Below are 22,231 nucleotides of genomic sequence, written 5' to 3' on the forward strand. Positions count from 1 at the left end.
AAACTGCATTGGTACATGTAGCAACACATTTAAATCACATTAAAATCACAGGCACTTGACGTTATATGATTTTCTCATGATATAAAATGTATATCTTTGACCTAATAACTCACAAGGTACACATAGCCGCCATCTTGAATTTATTTAAAACTGTCACATCTAAAGGTGGAATTTTTTCTTAAAACCCATCATTAAATTTATTTTGCGACCCTCTCTGTCATCCGATTGGTTTTTTAATACCTGAGTTTTTAACTGATTCAACCAAAACGGAGCATTACTCCTGTCAGTGATAAATATAACCAATCAACTTAAATAAACCTAAGATGGTGGTGATGTGTACCTTGTGTATTATCAGGTAGGGGTATATATATTTAGTTATGAGAAAAATATATAACATCAGGTGTCTGATTTAAATCTAAAATTCTAAAGAGAAAAATAATTGGTTTCCAATGATCGAAAAAATAATCAGTTAACATGAAATATTGGACTTTTTAATTATATAAAGTGTCAAATTAATATTTTCAAGAGAAAAGACACCACTTCAACCTAACATTCGCTGAGTAGGGACCATTATTAATCAAGTACAGTGCTAAAACAAAATCTACATCTACTTATCTACAGCATTTGTTTTGTCAGTCTTTAAGCCTCTTACATAATGTACATATTTTGACTTACTTATTCTCAAGAACCACAATCAAACTGAACTCAAATTATGTTTTGGTTATTGTCTTTCAAGGTTGTTTAGATAAAGGTTCCATTCAAGGGGGAGAAAAATTTAAAATATATTTATATAAATACAATCATGTATATTTTCTGTAGGAGGATTGGGGGGAGGGGGGGTTGTTACATGTTTCAATTTTACATCAAAGAATCTTCAGAGTTTTATAAAGTTACTGTTAAGAAAGTTGTCAAAATAGGCTGGTGCGATTTTTTATAACCATGACTTGATGAGATCAGGAGGAGCATACTGGAATTCATCATACTGAGTTACATCTTACAGCTCACAGACAAGATAGAAAGGAAGTACTTCTGAAGAATTTTCTTAAGATTTTTGGGTCAAAATGATATGATATAGCAAGCCAATGTATAGATCTTTTCTTTGAACAGTGATCACCTGGACGACTCTTCTGTTGCTCCATACCAAGGTGAGCCATGTGGCCCATGAGCCTACCCGTGCATTTTTTTTTTAAGGCGGGGGGTGGGGGTTGGTCATAAATAATAATACCGTTGTGTCTATCATCTGGCACTCTTCCTGATAATTAAACTTTCGTTCCATTATTTATACAAAATCTTTTATTTTTATAGTTCTTTTAGTACCAGAGAGTTATCTGCTCCTGATGGAAGATGGCTGTTAGTTGATTTTTTTGTAAGTTAAGAACTGAGTTTGTCAAAGGACAATATACTAAATTTGGTGACATGTTATAGAAATGGGTCAATCGATGATTTTAATTTATATCAAACTATTATGCAAATGCCCAAAGATAGCTCTAAATGGGCGAGGTAATACCGATTTGATAAAAGCAAATTTTCAAAACGAAAGTAGAACTGTTGAATTTTTACCCAAAGCATTCACCTAAGGTCATCGTGAATTGGTTTTCTCTGCTGATTTTTTTTGGGTATTAAATGCTATAGACTACCATGAAAATTTTTTTCCTATTTTGTTCTATATTCTGAATATTGATAGAATGTCCAGGTACTGCTATAGTTAGTCTACTTATAGTTCAGCTTAACATGTTGAATTTGTATTCATGCAATATAGGATTTGATGCTCACCTCATTATATTTTCCCTGTTCCATTTTGTTAATTGCAGTAGTTTGAGTAGAAGGTAGATTCATTGATTATAATGGTTTGTACATCTCTGTTTCATAACGTTAGCATTTGTCAGAAGAACAGAAGTTCTTGGCTCGCGATCCATTTCTAGGTTAAACAGCAAATTTTCTCAGAATTTATGTATACATCACAGCACATTTTCAGTGACATATACCAGTAAGAAAATTTCATTCTGTAATGATGGTCATTGTAGACTTTCATTTTCCATCCTGGACCATTTTATCCTATATTCTTTAGAATATGACACGTAAATACATGTACTTCATATAAATTAGCTTAGTAGTGGATAAGTTAGGTACTGGCACGTATTGTGCTAATATCATTTAAGAAATTATTAATCATCAGTTTTTTTTTAATTTCGTATATATTTCAGTTGCTGATTTATTGTTCCTGTGGATTAAACTATAGGACAGTGAAATTAACACCTTGAGTAGTGAAGAATGGCAACCGGTGGGAACATGGATTGGCGAATAGGACGGAATGTTGTGCAGTGTAACAAGTACATGCTTGTTCACGAGGTGGAGGGCGATGTGACATTTGTTGTGGGAGGGGAAGAAATTAGAGCCCACCGTTACATGCTGATCAGTCGCAGTGCTGTATTCCAATCACAACTTACACATCAAAGAATGTCCCAGGAAATTCAAGTGGAAGATATAGAACCACACATATTCAAAAAAATGTTACAGTAAGTGTTTTTTTCTCTGCATTATGATAGTTAAGTTTATTTAATCAGCTACTTCAAAAATTCTTATGAAAAAAGAAAACTTTGTCAAGGCCAAAATAAAATAATTGTTTGTTTGGAATTGCCTCCCGCCTCATTGAAATACTGATAAAATGCTGATAAAATGCTGATAAAATTTTATTAGCAAAATATAAAGAACTTGTTTTAATATGGAAATTTTTATTTTTAATTTATTTTTAATTAGTTAAACTTCAAGTTTGAAAAGTAAAACATAATTCCCCCCCTCCTGGATTTAGAAACCTCAAGGTGGCAATTCCAAACAAATATTTTTTAAAGGATGGCCCATTATGAATCAACGTATTGCTGTTGCAAATTATTTGAAGTCCTGACACTCTCTTGAAAAACGTGCAATTTGTTAAAACTAAAGTTGATTTATGATTGCAGAAAATTTTTGATATACCAGTATATAATCCATTTATGCCACAATTTTAGGTTTATCTACACAGATGATGTTGATTTTAACTCTGGTTCAGCCACACAGTTGTTCGAAGCAGCTAATAGATATGGAATAGAAGAATTAAAAAAACTGTGCTTTAATAAAATGAAAGAAAATATCTCTAAAGAGAATGTGTGCCTTTTCCTAAAGATGGCATATGATAAGAACTGTCAAAGTGAAAAAGATAGAGCCTTAAATGTTTTCTATCGAGATGCTGAAGAGTTGTTAAGTTCTGAGGGTATATTTGAGCTACCTCAAAAATGTTTGATTGATATTTTTAAAAGTGACAGAATAACCTTAACAGAAGAGAAAAAGTTTGATGTAGCAAAACTTTGGGCAGAGAGTCTGTGCAGAAGACAAAATCGTGAAGTAAATGACAGAAATATCAAAGAGTTATTAGAACCCGTGGTTGATTGTATAAAGTTTGAAAAAATGGATACAGATTATTTTACAAATCATGTTTCAAATACAGAAATTTTGGATAAAACAAGAATAATCAATATATTCCAAATATTGGTAAAGCGTAACAGAACATTGTCATCGGCATCCAATGAAAGAAGTGTAAACCAATCACAATCTTCACCAACCAGAGAGTCACCCAATGGCCTGCAAGCAATGGCCTCACAAACGTTGCAAATTCCCTCAACATCTGTGTTGCAATCCTCTTCTATACTGCAGTTAGAGACGGATCCATATAGTTCCTCGGAACATGTTCTTGCATCTGGAAGACAAGGTCCAACTCCCATACCTCCTAGAGGAAATAATAATTTGAATCGGTCAAGGGCCCAGCCAGCTAGAAGGTCTTCATCAACTGAGCTAGCTGGTGCACAACCATTTCAAGATGCCATGATAGAAAATACTGTTACTCTTTGGAGATTTGGTGGCATCTTGAGCGGAAAAGCCTACTTAAGAGATAATGCAGACGCTATATCGATCATTCCAAGTCACTCTGGAAATTTACATGGAGTATATTTGTTTGGAAGCCATCAAAGGCAAGGGTCTTACAAAGTCAACATGAAAATACTAGAAGATGGCACAGTGAAAAAGGCCATTCCTAACAAGGAATTTGCATCTGATGGAAGGGAAAAATACCACTTGATCAGGATTAGTCCACCTATGCGTTTTGTGGCAGATGTTGTCTACACTGTGGAAATGGTAATGAAGGGCCCCACAAGTTTTTACGGTAAATCTGGAAAAGAAATGGTGACTGAAGGGGATGTTACTTTTACTTTCATTCCTAATGACAATGGACTGAACGGCACAAACACTTCTATTGGTCAGTTTCCAGGCTTTGTTTTTGAGAAAGATGAGTAAAAAGTGAAAATAAAATTTTAATCACTGGCATGATGTCATTAGAATGCATGGAATCAATTTAATAAGTGGGGGCCATTTTTTTCTGCATTGTCCATAAATGGGAATGCTATTTTATGGATTTACTTGTAGATATATACAACAAGACTGTTTCAAAATTAATTTTAATGTTACTTTGTGGGTTAGAGGATCCTGTGAAAATTGAACCACCACAAATTCTATAATGATTCCACAGTAAATTTATTGACAAAAAATTGTTTGTAGAATCAGAATTTTTTCTCTAATAAAATTTTGTTGATTTGCAACCTAAAATGGTTTTGTAGTAATATGTTGTTTTCTAAACATACATGTATGACTACATGTACTGGTATTTAAAATTTTATTTAGGATTTAATTTTGTTGATACTTGTATATGGTATCAACTAATTAAAAAAAGAATGAATCTGTAAATGTATTGCTGTTTTTGCAGTTTAATGTTTTGCATTTACTATACATATAATTATGTATATATATTTTATTTGTTTGATATATTTTACTTATGCATGTTCCTTAGTTACTTGTTTTTTTACCTGTACATTTAACTGTCATAGCTGGTGATTATATTATTATTATAGTATTATACAGCAATTATTTTATAAAAACCTGTTATTTTATTTATTTATAATAATCATGATTACAAGACAGATGATATTTATGTACATGATTCTAAACTATATATATAATTAATACTATTAAGAGAGAATAAAATATGGCATTTGGGGTTGGATTTACATGTAGGTATATCCACTCAAATTACCATTTCTTAAAAGAAATGGACTTTTTAGTAACTTTTAGGGTTTTAACTGCTTGCATGAATTTTGTTTACAGTAGTTCAACGTTGAATCCCTGGTTTTAAAGAATCGATGGATTTTAATTTCAGTTAAACTTTATTTTCTTGTTTTGTTTTCATTGGTAGGCTACAGTAGAATAAATTTATATTTCATCAAAGTGCTTGTTAAGAGTTTTCTTTAAGAAATGAGACACATTTGAAAAATAATATGTATTATTAATTTATTCTGATTTTTTAAACACATTGATTTTTTAAACATGAAAACTTATAATTTCCTAAAAAGGTTTGGCCTTTGATCTCTATCAATAACCTTGACATTTTGCTGATATTGACCTTTGATCTATCATTTGAATATGGTAAATATATACAAAATATAAAGCCAATTTTAACTTGTTAACTTTTGAAGCTCGTTCTTAACTATATGCAAATTTAAATACTTGTATACTTCTTCCTGGACTCTTAATTGATTTGAGATTACATGTATCTGTAAACATTATTTTATTCAAATTTATTATAACCTAAAAGTTTTCAAAAGAAAAGATGAGAATTTTATAAGGGAGTCCAGACCACACAAACTTTGCTATATCCATGCTCATACTGAACAAGTTTTACTCTAAACTCAAGACTTCGGTTTATCTAAGTAATCATCCTTTGAGTATTTACTATTATGAGTTGATAATTTTGGTCACACATAATCACATCTTGCTATAATAAAGCCTTTAACCTGTTTTAAGTCTTTGAAAGAATAGTGATGTTGAGATATACTACATGTACATGTAATTATCTTGTCAATTTAGAAGATATGCATGGCTATGGAAACATATGCAGCGGTAGACAGATTCAGATGGACACACAGAGAATGTCATCCACTCTTTGTTTTGGAAACAAAACCTGCTGCTTGATTTTCATTATGGCCAAAATCTAGTTCTTCCTTCCAATATAACTTAGTAATATGAATGTTTATACTATCACTTATTCTATTCTGACTTATCATACAATCTAATATGTATATTTATATCTTGGATGCTCAACAAAATCAGATTTAATCTAGGTAATCTGAAATCTGATGTCCATAATATACAGCGGTACATTTTTAGTAATTAAAAGCAATTCTCAGTACATTGTTGAACCCATGTTCTCGATATTGTTAATGTTCTGTACCATTTTGTCCTAAGCAAATTCTTCATGTAGCTCATTACCTCCAAAACCTTCTTCTCCACAATTAATGTACATCAATTTTATTCAAGTTTTGCAGATCAGTATGCATCAAATTGTAACCTTAAAATTGGTCAAAAAAGAGGTAAAATTATGTTTTTTTCAAAGTCCATGTCAATCATTCTTCGCATTGTAGTAGCACTGTACCGTAATTTAATTCTGCTACCATTAAAATAAAAAACAGAAAAAGTGGAGTTTTATAATTTTTAATATTTTTAACAAAACACAATAAAGGGGCCACATATCACAGCCAAATTTGCATGATTTTTCTTTAACCATGTAGATAAGTGTTCCATAGAGTCAAAAATTCTGTATCAAAGAATATTGCTTTTAAACAGAATAATAGTTATTCAAATAGGAACCATAGTATATGAAATTGCAACAGGTTTAACACAGACATTATATTACCTTGCTTCATAAAATTTAACAATTAAAAATAAAGTTTTACAAATGTCAGGTAAAGTAGAACATTACTAATATGTCATGATTTGTACATGCAGAAAAAACAACTTAAAAAAGTTAACATTGTACATGTATAACTATAAATGCACAGTATCAAGCTATATGTACCAGTTTGTTTCTCTATCCACTTTGACTACTGTGAATCTACAAAAACATTCTACTAACCAGCATATAACTTTAGAACTAAAAAACTTTAATTCATTTTTTAAAATACATATCTTTCTTCTTTTTCTTTTTTTTTTTAAAACTTTTTTTGTTGTTTCTTTTGTTTTTTTTTTTTTTTTTTTTTTTTTTACATTTTGTTCAGTTTTCCATCAATCAGGCAAATAAAATGTGCTTCAGGAACTATATGTTGTTATAACAAATTTTAAACAACAGAATTTGCAAACAATACTATAATATATATTTAAAGGCCTATTTTCAACCCTCTTATGAAGGAATTCTATACACAATGAATATTTACAATGATCGTCAAAACAATCAAAACAATAATATTATATCGTAACACTTCATTTCCAGGTCTTTATAATATCATGATCTAAAACGCACTTAATTCTATTATAACAAAATCCTGAATATAAAAAGTATACAATATAGATAAAATATATATAATGCCCTCCATTTTATGTCATTTGTGTCTTTAGAAGAACTTTAACAATATTTTGATAACCTGTTACTTTTACATGTAATTTAAGTAGAGTGTGCTTGATGAAAAAGAGGTAGAAATTGTACAAATATTTCAATAACAACCATTTACACTAACAGAATGATCCGAGGAAATGAAGTTATAGATGAAGACGCATAAAAACAAATATCTTCTGATCCTTAATGGGAGCTACAGCAATGGTCGTTTTCCTTCATATTTTTCGAGTCGAGTCGACAACTGTGTATTTTCAAGTTTCAGATTTTTAAGTTCGTCTTTCAAAGTACTGTTCTCCTTCTCCAGATAGGCAGCTCGCAGCGCGATCTGATTTTCTTTGATTCGGCGCGCCTCTCTGGATCTCTTTGCTGCGACGTTGTTCTTCTTTCTTCGTGACCAGTATTTCTGATCCTTGCACTCATCAGGTACATACACCTGAAAAAAAGTTGATCCTAATGAGTTGTGAACATTTACAACAGAACAGTTAATGGATGCTCTATCGACACTATCACAATGTCTCAATTCACAGCAGCTTAATAATTCTGGGCCAATTTTCACTCAATTGTTGACAATAAAATGTTTGCCTTCCAAACACTATTGGCATTTATGCTTGAGCAAAGAAGTGAGCTGTGTATTTTTTTTTTTTAGATGGTACAGGAACATGTCAGATACTATCAATTAAGAATGTAGAAAATGTAAGCCCATATTATAGAATTACCTTGTCTATAATTATGACAAAAACTTTTTTTCATCCACACTTTATGTGTTACAATAAAATCAATTTATTCTAAAAAATACCTGTTGAAACTTTTATTACTATTTCCATATTGCAATGAAATTATTTAGTCTAGCTAAATCAGAAAAGCTTGTATTTAAATTAGGTCAAGCTCGCTCTGTGTGTGTGTTGTTTACAGAACAGAAACAAAGATCTACTGCGTCATCTCATTACCATTACTTATTAATAACATTTCAGATGATTTACTTGGGAAAAACAACAAGGTCAGACCTGCTGGTCGTGTTAAATGAAATGGTCATTAATGGCAATACAATCAGTTCTTACCTTTCTTGACTTCTTAATGATTGGCTGAGGCTTCAGTTCATCTTCAGTAAACCTCCTTCTCTTTGGATCAAAATTCTGACCTTAAATGAAAATTTTCACCTTGATTTAACTTTACAATAATAAATGTTTGAACTTTAACTTTACAATAATAAATGTTTGAACCTAAATAGGTTACAAAGATAAATATTTAAAGTAATTTTTTTTTTCATTGTTCAAAAGTGACAGTACAGTAACTTGAGACAGACTATAGTAAGAAAACTACTTTTGCAAACCATTTAAACATACTGAATTTTTTTTTACCTGGAATTGATGCCAAAGCAAGATCTGTGGGGTCAATATCATACTGGACACTTGGACTAGGGGGCGAGGTAGCAGTAGGGCTATCCTTTTGTGGTGAAGATGGGACTTCTGTAGTTTCCTCTTTCTGAGGTGATTCTATCAGTGGGATTAAAACATCTGCCAGATCTGTCAAATTTCAAAAACAACATTTAGTACTAAATTGCTATCATGAAGTCTGTAGAAATGTCTCAATTCAATGTTTGTTGTTTACAGACATGCATATATAATAATTCTATCAACATTTTTCTAACGCAGGATTTGACCCAATCCCTGTGTTTTCAAGTATCCACAATAAATATGGTTTTCAATATACATACATGTTATCAGTTACATTGTTGAAATGATTGTTCTTGAATCTTGATAGTCAATCATGACAAAATTGAAATTCAGAATGTAAGTGACTGACCAGACAATAAACAGAAATGCAATTTTTTACAACATAAAACTTGCTAAATTAAGTGTTTGATTTTATTGAACAACCTGATGGGTATGTATGCAGAAATTAGAACTATTTTAACAAGACCTTGGACATTCAGTTGGACTATCTCTTTCTTGCGTCAAAACAAGTTAAAAATGATGGGTTTCAAGCAAAACATGCACCGATTGCATAGTCCAAGCTTAAAAGCCAGATAAATCTTGTTGATTTCAAAGAGCCATGGCTGAGAGGCCAGCAATGAAATAGACAGGCCTTTGTCACATTGCTGTTTGATACAACTATCCAAATTCCAAGCTCTTGTTAAAATGGTTTATATCTAGGGCATATAAATGACAAATTTCATGGAGGGAGTTTGGAAGTATGCTATCATACCTTCTGGTGATGGTGGAGGGCTTGCTGCTAACCTTCCCTCACTGGAGTTTGAATTGTCACCAGAACCCATTCCAGTTTCTGACAAGAACTCATCAAGATCCATGAATTCCAAATTGAAGTCATTGTTTTCAGGATTGTTCCAGAGATTAGGCCCCAGAAATGCCGAGGAGGAATCAAACCTGCCTGTTGCTGTCTTTCCCTTTTCTTTGCCATCTGTAAATTTTATGACATTACTCTTTCTGTCTCTGGATATGCATGTATGCTGTAGTTTTAATGCATTTATAAGACAATTTATACTGGTGCCAGTGGCGTGCGACCATTTCTCGCCCAGTACCATTTCTCGCCAGTGCATTGTTACGTCATTTTATCAACACATAAAATAATAATTATACGAAAAATGACGTAAAAATGCACTGGCGAGAAATAGTATTTGGCAAAGACTGGTCGCACGCCAGTATAACTCTTAAATATGTAATGATGCAATTTTAGATTAATATTGAACAGATGAGCATGCAAATTCCACTTACAGTTGCAATAGAAACTTAGAAGGTTCGAGAAAAAAATTGTCTGGTTAAGGCTTTCTTGCTTAAAATATTGCCTACTTACCGACCAGTTTGGGTGGATTCTTCAAATCTGGGTTTTCCAATAATTCTTTCAAAGTAATTCCTTGGCCAAAATCAAAGAGATTCATTTTCTTTCCGTCAAATTGTACTGCAACTGTGTTACTGGTTGGTCTTCCTAGTGGGTAAACACGTAGTCCCGTGTCAATGCATGTGCGATAAACAAGATTTACGTAAATTGTCGATTCTAAATTTAGACAGACCGATGCACTAGCCAATCAAATATTAGTATGTCATCATGTGATCTCGCAGTACAGCCGTACGAAGCGAAATGACCGCCGGCAGGGGTCAATACATGTAGTACGATAATCTGTCCTAGTTATGCTGACCACTTAAAAACACGAGTAAACCCATGTGGCAGACCCTGTAGATGTTGACCTTCAGCTAAGGATTTCCGGTATGCATATACCGACTGCGAACCCCCCCCTCCCCAACAACGGGTTTATAAGGCAAGGCCCGGGTAGAAGCACCCGGGAGACCATGAATTCTAGGTTTTGCATAGTAAAAACATGAAATCCTCTAACTGCTTAGCTGAAATGGATCCAGCAATATTGGAAAGGGGGGAGGGGGGGGGGGGGCAAGCGATGCATAGGATTAACCTAACGTACATTATATGAAATTTAATTATAAATAAAAAAAATACTTTCACCGATTTAAAATTTTTTAATTCAAAAAAAAATAAATAAAATAAAAAAAAATCCTCAAAAGTTTTTTGGAAAGGTAAAAATTATAAAAGCACCAGTGGGATTCGAACTCAAAACTTGTTACTGAAATATTGTTCAGATGACCCATTGCGCTACGCCGTTAAATTAGGTATCAGTTTTGGGAAAACAAAACATTAAATAAAATTATACTCGGGTAAATTGATTTTATTGTTTCTATAGAAAGTTTACGTCATAAGCAACGAGGAGTCCCATACCACCTTAACCTTTATTCGTAAAAAAAGAAGACTTTTTGAACATTATCTGTGAGTAAAAATTCAGTAAACATTTTTATCGTGAATATCTATTTCAACATCAGAGTGTACATAAATTAGGACTATTTGATTTTTTATTTCTTTGAAATTTAAATAACTCTGTAAACTATTTTTCACTTTTGATAGACTATCAATTACCTCAGTGTTAAATAAAGATCTAAATCATCGGATATGACAAAAAGTGGGGATAATTTTTCAGCTAAAAAGATGATACATGCGTGTGTATTAATACACAAAAATGTATGGAAATACAATCATTTAGAAAATTAAAATACACTGTACTGAACACAAAGCCTTAGCAGAGTTTAATTACAAACTTCTAAACAATCTTTTATGTAATAATCTGTTAGTGAGCAAATGGAATAAAAATATCACTGCTAAATGTAAACATTTTAAAAAAATTGAAAATGCGGAACACTTTTGAATGTGTACATGTAGAAGATCGAAAAAACGGCAAGCGGGTACTTAAATTTTGTTATTAAATGGAAAAATATTGTTGTTAGGTTCTACCTGGAAGAAACACGGGTCACCGAATTGTATAATTATTTTTTATCATTTATAGCATATAGAATACAGGCACGCAGCATCGTTTTTGAAAGTGGGGGGGGGGGGGGGGGCAGACTCATCCAAAAAATCTTTTTTGGGGGGTGCAGGCGTACTATATAACTTCAATTTCACTCCTCATTTCCTTTTTATTTTCATATCAATTTTTTACATACTCCCAAAATAGTGGGGGGGGGGGGGGGCAACTCCATGATAATTCCATTTTTTATATGTAAATTTTAAAAAAATTGTTGCTGCGAGAAAAAGTGGGGGGGGGGGGGGGGGCAGACCCCCCTGCCCCCCCCCCCCCCCCCCCCCCCCCCGATGCTACGTGCCTGGAATATACAAATGTAAAATGTAAAGGAACTTTTTCAATGTTTGATAGCTAAACTTCAACATTTTTATTACCCATATTGTAATTCTCTTTGTACATCTGTACATGGAAATTCCTTACGCCTATTAGTTATCACGAGACGAGGTACTATTTCGGATATTTTCATAACCTGGAGTTATCGTTCGTTACACGAGTTGACAAGGTATATAACGCTAATGATTGAAAGACACGATTTTTTCTGTTTTATTAATCGGTTGTTGGTGCAATGTACAAAAGGATGCTATAATACTACAAAAACAAAAAGGCGATTTGATGATCATGTTACCATTATAAAGAAAGGAAAATGCTTCATGGATGGTTTTGTCTGTCCACCTCTTTGGAGAGAATATTTCATACTATCAGTAGGTCGAAGTACAAAGATGGGCAAAAGATACTATTCTTCTTGACGGCTTTCATTTAGATTATAAATTAATCACTATTTCACCGAATTTCATCATCATAGGAATTTAAGAGATAATGGGTAAAACATCATTCCTTTGCAACCTAGCTTTTGCGTAAATATTTTGATCGACAACTCAGTGTATGTTTAAATTGATAAAGTTCATTTCTTTCTTAATTTTCTCGAAATCTTTAAAAAAAAAAACATGGTTTAGATGTGCATGGTATTTATAGGGCAATGAGACAAAAGTAATAAAAGGTGCAAAACGTAATACGAACGAACAAACACAAACTACGGAAAAAAGTTTAACAGTCATTTCAAAGACTTTATAATAAAAGGCATTTTTTAAAATTTAAAACCAAAAAAATAAATTTTAATTCGATTAATACTATGAAAAATTCCGATGAGGTCACCTTTGAAACACTCCTTTTAGCTTGTCAGGTTTCAATGCACGGCTGAAAATAAAAGTCTACGGGGATTTTCCATGCATTGCAAAAGAGATATCATAAATGTACCAGGATGATAAGTAGAAACGAGTAACTTCCGCATTGAGAAAAGATGTCAACATTTCCATCATAAATCTCCTTAAGAAATCGGTTGTCGTTCTTGTGAATTTTTCCGCGTGAAAGATGATAATGTGTCAATAAAGATATGTCAACAAAGATATCTTGGATATTTTCCCTTTAATCGATTTTAATTGCACTTCTCTCACAGGTATGTGTATTTTTTTTTTCAAAATCGTCCAAATGTGCTGCATAAATATCTTGGTATTGACTTTGACTTTAGTTATTAAATTAACGTTTAAAAATTATTGTAATTAAATATTAACAATAGAATGCTTTCTTTGATGAGTTATGCCGGCTACCTTCATACCGACACGAATCACCAAAGAAGGCATTTTATTGTTTAAAGGGACTTGGACACGATTTGAGCTCAATATTTTAAATTTTATTTTTCCATTTTTAGCTCACCTGAACCGAAGGTTCAAGTGAGCTTTTCTGATCACCCGTTGTCCGTCGTCCGTCCGTCCGTCCGTCCGTCCGTCCGTCTGTCTGTCTGTCTGTCTGTCTGTCTGTCTGTCTGTCCGTCCGTCCGTCTGTAAACTTTTCACATTTTCAACTTCTTCTCAAAAACCACTGGGCCAAATTTAACCAAATTTGGTACAAAGCATCCTTATGGAAAGGGGATTATAAATTGTTAAAATAAAGGGCACAGCCCTTTTCAAAAGGGAGATAATTGCGAAACAGTAAGTTTAGGGTGCATGTCTTTAAAAATCTTCTTCTCAAGAACCACTGCACCAGAAATGCCAATATTTACACAAAAGCTTGTATATATTGTGAAGATTCTAAATTGTAAAAATCGTGACCCTTGGACCAAAACTGGGGCCCCAGGCGGGGTTCAAAGTTTAACATAGAAATACATAGGAAAATGTTTAAAAAATCTTTTTCTCAAGAACAACTTCTCCAGAAATGCCAATATTTACACAAAAGCTTGAATGTATAATGAAGATTCTAAATTGTAAAAATCGTGACCCTCAGACCAAAACTGGGGCCCCAGGCGGGGTTCAAATTTTAACATAGAACTACATATGAAAAATGTTTAAAAATTTTCTTCTCAAGAACCACTTCACCAAAAATGCCAATACATACACAAAAGGTTGTATATATAGTGAAGATTGTAAAAATCGTGACCCCCGAACAAAAATTGGGGCCCCAGTAGGGGTTTAGATTTTAAGATATATAGGAAAATGTTTTAAAATCTTCTTCTCAAGAACTATAGTGCAACTGTTTTGGATATTACTATGCATACATGTACATCCTTAAATAATGTAGATTCAAAAAATTGTAACTCCCGGACAATTGATGGGCACCAAGAGGGGTTCAAAATTTAAACATTTTAAAAAACATAAAGGAAAAGTTTCAAAATTTTCTTCTCAAGAACTACAATGTTTTAGTTTGTGGAATTTCTATGCATGCATCCTTCGCTTATGTAGATTCCTAATTGGTAAAATCGTGACCCCAGACCAATACTGGGGCCCCAAGATGGGGTCAAAGTTTATTATAGAAATATAAAGGAAACATGTTAAAAAATCTTCTTCTCGAGAACTACAATGCTTCAATTTGTGAGATTACTATCATGCATACAACCTTGGATAATGAAGGTTCGACAGTTTTAAAATAGTGACCCTTGGACTAATACTGGGGACCCAAGATGGGTTTAAAGTTAAATGTAGAAGTACCGGTATATATGGAAAATGTTTAAAAATCTTCTTTTCGAGAACTACAATGCATCAATTTGTCAGATAACTACGTAAGCACCCTCAGATAGTGTAGATTCGAAATTAAAAGAGCCGTGACCTCAATCTAATACTGGGGCCCCAAGAGGTGTTCAAAGTTTAAATTAGCATAGAAATATAGAGGGAAAATGTTGAAAAATCTTTTTCTAGGGAACTATAATGCTTCAGCTTGTGAGATAACTATGCAAGCATCCTTAAATAATGTAGATTCCAAATAATTAAAACTTTAGCACTGGACTAATACTGTGGCCCCAAGAGGGGTTCAAAGTTTAACATAGAAAAATATATTGAAAATGTTTTTAAAAAGTTTTTCTCGAGAACTATAATGCTACAGTTTGTGAGATTACTTTGCAAGGATCCTCAAATTGTGTAAACTCTAATGTAGTGGAACCAAGAGTTATCTTTCTTGATGTTCTGTATAGTCTGAGAGTTATTCCTCTTGAAGTGGAACTCTTCTCTTCTTTTTCAGGTTGTGTACGTGCGGTCCCACCGCAGTGCTACACATTTTAATTCCTATGTTACTATTTATGTTGTTAAAGCCAACCATAAACCTCGGACCATAACTGGGTTCCCAGAAAGGGGTTCAATGTTTAAAATAGAAAAAGCATATGCTACGAAATGTAATGTTACAAGGAACTGCTGTTCAGGTGAGCGATGTGGCCCATGGGCCTCTTGTTAATAATTAGAATGGTTAATATGGGTATTTTTAATGCTTTATGAAAGTTTGAAAGTCAGATTAGTTATGAGCAAGATACAGAGTTTGGAATTCTTTGTTTTGTAAACAAAGCTCGAGCGTTGTTATTGTTTACATATGTGTTTTATTGGTATAAGTTTTAATCAAATGTCGCTTTCTTCTATTGATAATATATCTTATAAACAAATTGAACAAGTTTGCCTTGTTTCTTACGAGTAATTTTGTCAAAGAAATGGTAATTCCATACTTTACGTTACTTGTTAATAAATATAAGACTCGAGCTTTGTTTACATAACAGTGAATTCTTACCTCTGTATCTCTCTTATAACATAAATTATAACATTCAAATTTTGGTCAATCATTCAAAATGTACATGCACATTATTCCACACTAGCTGTCATTGTCAGTGTACATTATTCCACAATAGATATAGCTGTCAGTGTACATTATTCCACTGTAGCTATCACTGTCAATGTACACTTTTCCACACTAACTATAGCTGTCAGTGTACATTATTCCACACTAGCTATAGCTGTCAGTGTACATTATTCCACAGAACCTGTCAGTGTACATTATTCTACAGTAGCTGTCACTGTCAGTGTATATTGTTCCACAGAACCTTTCACTGTCAGTATGTCAGTATGTATACATGTGCTATCTATAGAGCTAGACTCAGAGGGATGTGATGTAACATTTGAGCGGCCGCGAAACAATATTTACGCATTAACCTCGCAAAAAAATGGAAGCATATTGAAAACGATATGTTAATGATATATACATTTTTATTGTTTGTTTTATTAAATTTCTATCTAAAATCTCATTCTTAGATCAATATTTTTAACTCAATTTTTTGTTAAGTCGATATTGCAGATAGCAATATATAAATCTGATCATATTCAACAAGGTGATTTAAATAATGTAAAATCACAGCATACAGTACAATATAATGCATAAATAAGAGACCACACTACATTATAATTATATTGACAATACAAATAAATGAAGGGCAATACGTTGTAATATAATAAGTACATGTACAGGTATACGTTTCTGTACAAAGGAAGGCATGAAGGGAGCGAATATAGCAGAAACAAATACAACAGTCAACTTAAAAAATGTGAAATGAGTTTAAAACACCATTAAGCATTTTTTGATAGATACATGTACTTAAATGAAGAACTCAACTAATTCCAATACTGCATATAATTTTGTTTTTCATCCCAATTTTGGTTAGAGCTTTACGGGTTCAGCAATTTTTTTTTCAATTTACACCTTTTTGATTCTAAATACAGTATTGCAAGGTTGTTTACATACCAGTTTTGATTACAGTTTCACGGTTTAAACAAGCATTTGTTAATTTACACCTTTTTTGTATCAAATACAGTATTCGATATCGCTAGAGCACACAATTTTACATCTTTTTAATCCTAACGTTACATGTAGCATTGCTGATATTGCATGCAGAAACAAACTTTGATTTACACCATTTTAATATATGTACTATATTAAATATAGAGGGGATGGTATTTTAATTTACACTTTCTCGAAATACCATAGCATTACAGGTATGAAACTGCTAATCTGTTACATTGTAAGACCTGCCGTTTCAAATATCCTATATCGGGTGCCAATTATATCTGATCGACCAATATGATATTTGTTTTAATTAAATTCTCGTTCAAAACATTCGTTCAAAAGGTCTTAAAGATCAGCATATATTTCATAAACAAGGCTTAGTGTAAGATAAATAAACCGAAATCAAAAAACTGAAGAACTGACAGGAGTTGATTTTGTCGATGTTTGTTTATCTTAAAATCAATTATATGTTATTTTGCATGACAAGTACATGTAGTTTCTTATTTGTATTTGAATTACGCACATTTTTATAATATGAATTTTTGGACTTTTTCGACAAGAATGTCGAGAAACCCCCAAATGAATCATGTTAAATAATATTTAGAGTAAAATTAATTCAATCAAACTATGTATCAGTAATATTTCTCGAAAATTGTATGGATCCAAGCAATATTGAACTCGAGTCTCGTTCAACCAAACGCTCGGCTGACACCATAAATCTCCGACAAGCATTTACGGAGAGTTGAACAAGACTATATTGAACTCTTCCGTAGGAATATATACAACTACAAAAAATATTTAAATTGTTCGTACCATTGAAAATCTGACTATTTTCAAGGTATTTTTAAATAAATTTCCTTGAAAAACAATGCTTTAGCATACATTACATCGAATTCATCAATCATTTTCAAGAACTAAGTCTTGTCAGCAGCGATGATTTGTGCTGAGGTCCAAACACTGTTTCACTTTCGGTTTGACTGAATAACTGCATACGAGAGTTGATTAAAATCAACTCCCAAAAATGTATCAGAAGCCACAAGGAATTTAATAAGAATTTATTAAAATTAAAAAAACCCAAACGACAATGAACTGGACACTGGGCATAATGTACAGTGACACAACACCATTACAAGCTATACTTACAGGCACGTAGCATCAGGGGGGGGGGGGGGGGGGCAGGGGGCCTGCCCCCCCCCCCTCACTTTTTCCCGCAGCAAAATTTTTTTTAAAATTTACATATAAAAATTTGAATTATCATGGAGTTGCCCCCCCCCCCCCCCACTTTTTTGGGAGTACGTAAAAAATTGGTTTGAAAATAAGGAAACGAGGATTGAAATTGAAGTATTGAAGTATTGAAGTAATATACATGCTTTATATTTGATGGAGTTTTGATTGAACTTTTTTAGCTCATCTGAGCCGAAGGCTCAAGAGAGCTTTTCTCATCAAGAATTGTCCGTTGTCTGTCGTCGTTATCGTAAACTTTACACATTTTCACCTTCTTCTCCAGACCCACTGGGCCAATTTCAACTAGATTTGGCACAAAACATCACTGGGTAAAGGGTATTCAAATTTTTTATTTGAAGGGCCACACCCTCTTTAAAGGGGAGATAATTTTAAATTATTAAAAATTTGTTATTTTTCGAAATTCTTCTTATCAAAAACCATTTGTCCAGAAAAGCTCCTACTTGTGTCAAAGCATCCTCAGGTAGTGTGTATTCAAATTTATTCAAATCAAATCTTTGAAAAACATATTCTTCTCAAAACCATACAGCCATAAAAGCTTGAACTTGTGTGGAAGCATCCTCATATAGTGTAGATTCAAGTTTGATCGAACCATGATTCCCCGTGGGTATGATGGGGTCACCATGGAAGATGTAAAATTTATATACAGGAAGATACATAAAAATACAGAGAAAAATCTTTTAAAATCTTTTGGAAAAACTGTCAGCCAAAACACCTAAAACTTGTTTGAAAGCGGACGAGGTTGTGCAGATTCAAGTTTGATATAACCACGATTCCCTGAAAAAAGTGGGGCTACGAAAGGGAGGGGCATTTAAATTGGAATAGAGAAAAATCTTCTCTCAAATATTAACACAACAAAAAGGGCTTAATATTTACCATAAAAGTATGTGGATATGAATCAGCATATTTTTCAAAACTGTTTGTACATGTCAACTATACTATATATCAAGATGCTAGTGTTTTGAATTTGTTACTGAAATGCTGATCTGCTTCTCACTCATTTAGACTCTCTTCACAGGAAAAATCATGGAGGGAAATCGTTAAAAAATCCAGACTTGCAATCGTGTTGGAGTGCGAGCATAATTATGAATGTGTGTAATTCTGATCGTGTAACATATAAAACTCGGGCATAAAAATAGTAGTACTTTATGATTAGACTCAGTTCCCTCGTATGATGCAGATTTTGCAACTTGATTATTTTGTTAGTTCATTCAACCTTCAATTAAATTTGCATATTTTGAATTCGTGGTTTCTGCATTTGTATCTCCATGCTCGGAAATATCACATCTTTCGGCAAGAACCTCACTAACGCATAATTTGAAAGACTAACTCTACTCGCTTCAATAAAATCATAACAAAAATAATATCGAAATTAAAATTTTGTGATCTGTTATTGGCAAAGAAATCTTTCTCGTGGATACGTCAAGCTGTTTATTTTTGTGAAAATATAATTAATTAGGCATCCCATATCGAACATTTTGATTACATACTTAATGTTATTTATGGTTAATGAAACATTCTTACCCCAAGTCCCTATAATAGATGATTGACTCATTTTCTCTGCTAAATAAAAATTGAAAACGGTGCTCATATTTCTGCTTTCTTAAGAAGCTAGGGGCGTTTCTCCCCAATCGTTCAGAATAAAATATTTAGACCTTATGTTATGTATATCAGTCGGCGTTCATGCATAGAAACGCCCATATGTTGACTCAACAAGCTAGAACATAAAACCTTGTGGTTGCTTTGAAATAAGAAGTTATATGCGGCAGATTGAGGTAAGGGTCTTGAATCTTGTACCATAAAAGAAACTTTCATGACTACTGCTGGTCCTTATTTGAAGGGAAATTTAACACTGTCAATAGACATGCCTATGTATTTTGTTGTTGTTGTTGTTTTTTAATGGTATAATCTTTGAATGAAAACTTTTGGTTCAGACTATGGAAATAAAATTTATGATCTTGATATTATTTTAGAATAGATACATGCATTAGGTACATGTAGTTTGTAGGTTTACTTGACAATCTCAGAGAGAAATATTTCATCAAAAACTTTATCGACCAATATATGCATTAATTAGGGATGTCAACGAGTACTCGACTATCGCTCGGTCACACCGATCATCGACTAAAATTTTATTAGTCGATTACTCGTAATAAAGTGAATACATTTTGAAACTGTTAAAAAATATTATTTATTTATTATTATCGCGGCAGTTTTTTTAACTACAAATGTAAAATAAACCATTTTTCTTTTCTCGACATGTTTGATCTATTAATTACACTCTTTCAAATCGGTGTTCCTTGTGTATTTTTGAAGCGGCTAATAATTAATCTCTTTTGATTTTCTTAGGCAGACATGTACATGTACTTGTGAACAATTTGGGTTTCTTCTTATCATTTATTGGATTAGATGTTTGCATAATCAAAAATTTAATCATATCAATAATTATCCCAAGGCGTTTGTTTTTATAAGCATTAATCTTTGATAACTGATTAGACACGGACAGTTATTTAATTAACATTGAACAAGATACATTTGATTTGCCTAAGATGTTATGGAGCTCATTTATGAGTAAGCTCTAGAAGAAAAAAATTAAAAGTCAAAACATTTTAATAAAATACTTTTCAATTTATTTTAAATCAAATGCCGGTACATTAAGTGAATATTATCATAAGTTTCTCAAATTTTTTTAGTTTAAGATATTAAGATGTCTGTGGCAATAGCATTATTTGATTTGAAAAGGACACACACTATAAAATAAATCATCGAGTACTCGACTAAAGCCTCCGATTAATCGACTAAGCTAACCGAGTAAAATTGACATCCCTAGCATTAATATATTTTTTCTTATGGCTATGGGCTCCAACAAATATAGAGGAACTACCCTCTAAGGCATTATTATTTTTCAATAACTAAAATTATTTGAAAATAACCTATAAAGCTTAAGACTAAAATAGAAGTTTAAATAAACAAACTTAAAGTTTTCAACCACCTTTGTTAACGTCGTATCTCACCTGTGTTTTTTTGCAGGAAATTTTTACACCATAAAATGGTTACATATTTACAAGAAAACTTATCTCTTACTCAATTACATTTTTCAGAGTCAGTCCACCATGTTTTCTGGCACAGCAACGTTGGTTATTACTATTTTGTATTTTATTACAACTATTGTTGGAGACCTCAACATTACCAATCTGATGTTGATTTACATGAACATGTGCGGCGAGGAATATCTCTGTTACGAATGGCCTGGGATGGTGGGATACACAGTCAACCAATGTCGTAGCAAGTGCCCGCAATGTTCTTGCAATGAAGATTGTTTCAAAAACGAGACATGTTGTCCTGATGTTTTCTTGATGCAAAGACCAGAACAGGAAGCTTTTATCACACCTTTCCTTTATCAGTCACCAACTGATGATTTGTTGACCTACGATCAGTATGCCATGCTAACCCAATGTCCGTCTAACGCGGATAACAACACCAAAGAGATGTGTGAAATTTCCTCTATTGAAAATGTTAAACGTTTATTTCCGGTGACGTCTTCAAAAACGAACTACACTTACAGGAACCAGATGTGTGCTGTCTGTCATAATGAAGACGATTCTGACCTCGTTCAATGGACCATAACTACTACAAGAGAGTCAATCAAATATAAGATATCTGTTATAAATGTTATATCCTCTTTCCAATCACTCTTCAATTTTTCCAAACTAGCAAACCACAAACCCGTTTTATTTGTTCCTCCTGATAGCATTACGTCTCGTGTTATCAGGATACAACCGTTGAACTTTATACAGGTATCGTGTCCTATTGATATAGACGAGGACATTAAGCTTGCCTGTTTCGGTTCATATGTAAGACCGTACAGAAACTTCAAAAATATTTTCTGCTATGTTTGCGATTTTTACACCCATTTTAGTCCTAAATTTGGTAAGAATCTTATCGATACGTGTAAAAGAGAATTTGATTATTCAAATGATTTCCTATCAATAGAGCATGCTTGTTCAGAAAACCCACCGACCGTTGTCACATATCCCTTTAAGAACATTTATTGTTAC

At 32.8% G+C, this 22,231-nt stretch overlaps 2 protein-coding genes across 2 annotated transcripts; one reads left to right on the top strand and one right to left on the bottom strand.

The window, feature by feature from the left end:
* Positions 1–1,291: 1,291 nt before the first annotated feature.
* Positions 1,292–7,137, top strand: LOC128188573 (kelch-like protein 40). The gene is made up of 3 exons (XM_052859714.1): positions 1,292–1,366; positions 2,205–2,516; positions 3,006–7,137. Exons 2-3 carry the CDS (start codon positions 2,272–2,274, stop codon positions 4,321–4,323), a joined length of 1,563 nt encoding a protein of 520 aa, XP_052715674.1. The 5' UTR covers positions 1,292–1,366; positions 2,205–2,271; the 3' UTR covers positions 4,324–7,137.
* Positions 6,555–10,466, bottom strand: LOC128188574 (hepatic leukemia factor-like). Its single transcript, XM_052859715.1, has 5 exons — positions 10,280–10,466; positions 9,674–9,886; positions 8,827–8,991; positions 8,527–8,606; positions 6,555–7,901 (listed from the first exon to the last, which is right to left on the bottom strand). Exons 1-5 carry the CDS (start codon positions 10,362–10,364, stop codon positions 7,662–7,664), a joined length of 783 nt encoding a protein of 260 aa, XP_052715675.1. The 5' UTR covers positions 10,365–10,466; the 3' UTR covers positions 6,555–7,661.
* Positions 10,467–22,231: the final 11,765 nt, after the last annotated feature.

Source organism: Crassostrea angulata, chromosome 6 (genome assembly GCF_025612915.1).
Source record: "Crassostrea angulata isolate pt1a10 chromosome 6, ASM2561291v2, whole genome shotgun sequence".
NCBI lineage: Eukaryota > Metazoa > Mollusca > Bivalvia > Ostreida > Ostreidae > Magallana > Magallana angulata.

Bases quoted from the DNA above. Each gene is read 5' to 3' on its own strand.
- LOC128188573 (XM_052859714.1), top strand. From the start codon at position 2,272: ATGGCAACCGGTGGGAACATGGATTGGCGAATAGGACGGAATGTTGTG. The intron at 2,517-3,005 runs GTAAGTGTTTTT...CCACAATTTTAG, and splicing joins ATATTCAAAAAAATGTTACA to GTTTATCTACACAGATGATG.
- LOC128188574 (XM_052859715.1), bottom strand. From the start codon at position 10,364: ATGAATCTCTTTGATTTTGGCCAAGGAATTACTTTGAAAGAATTATTG. The intron at 9,887-10,279 runs GTAAGTAGGCAA...TAAAATTTACAG, and splicing joins GAATCCACCCAAACTGGTCG to ATGGCAAAGAAAAGGGAAAG. The intron at 8,607-8,826 runs GTAAAAAAAAAT...TTTTCATTTAAG, and splicing joins TGCTTTGGCATCAATTCCAG to GTCAGAATTTTGATCCAAAG.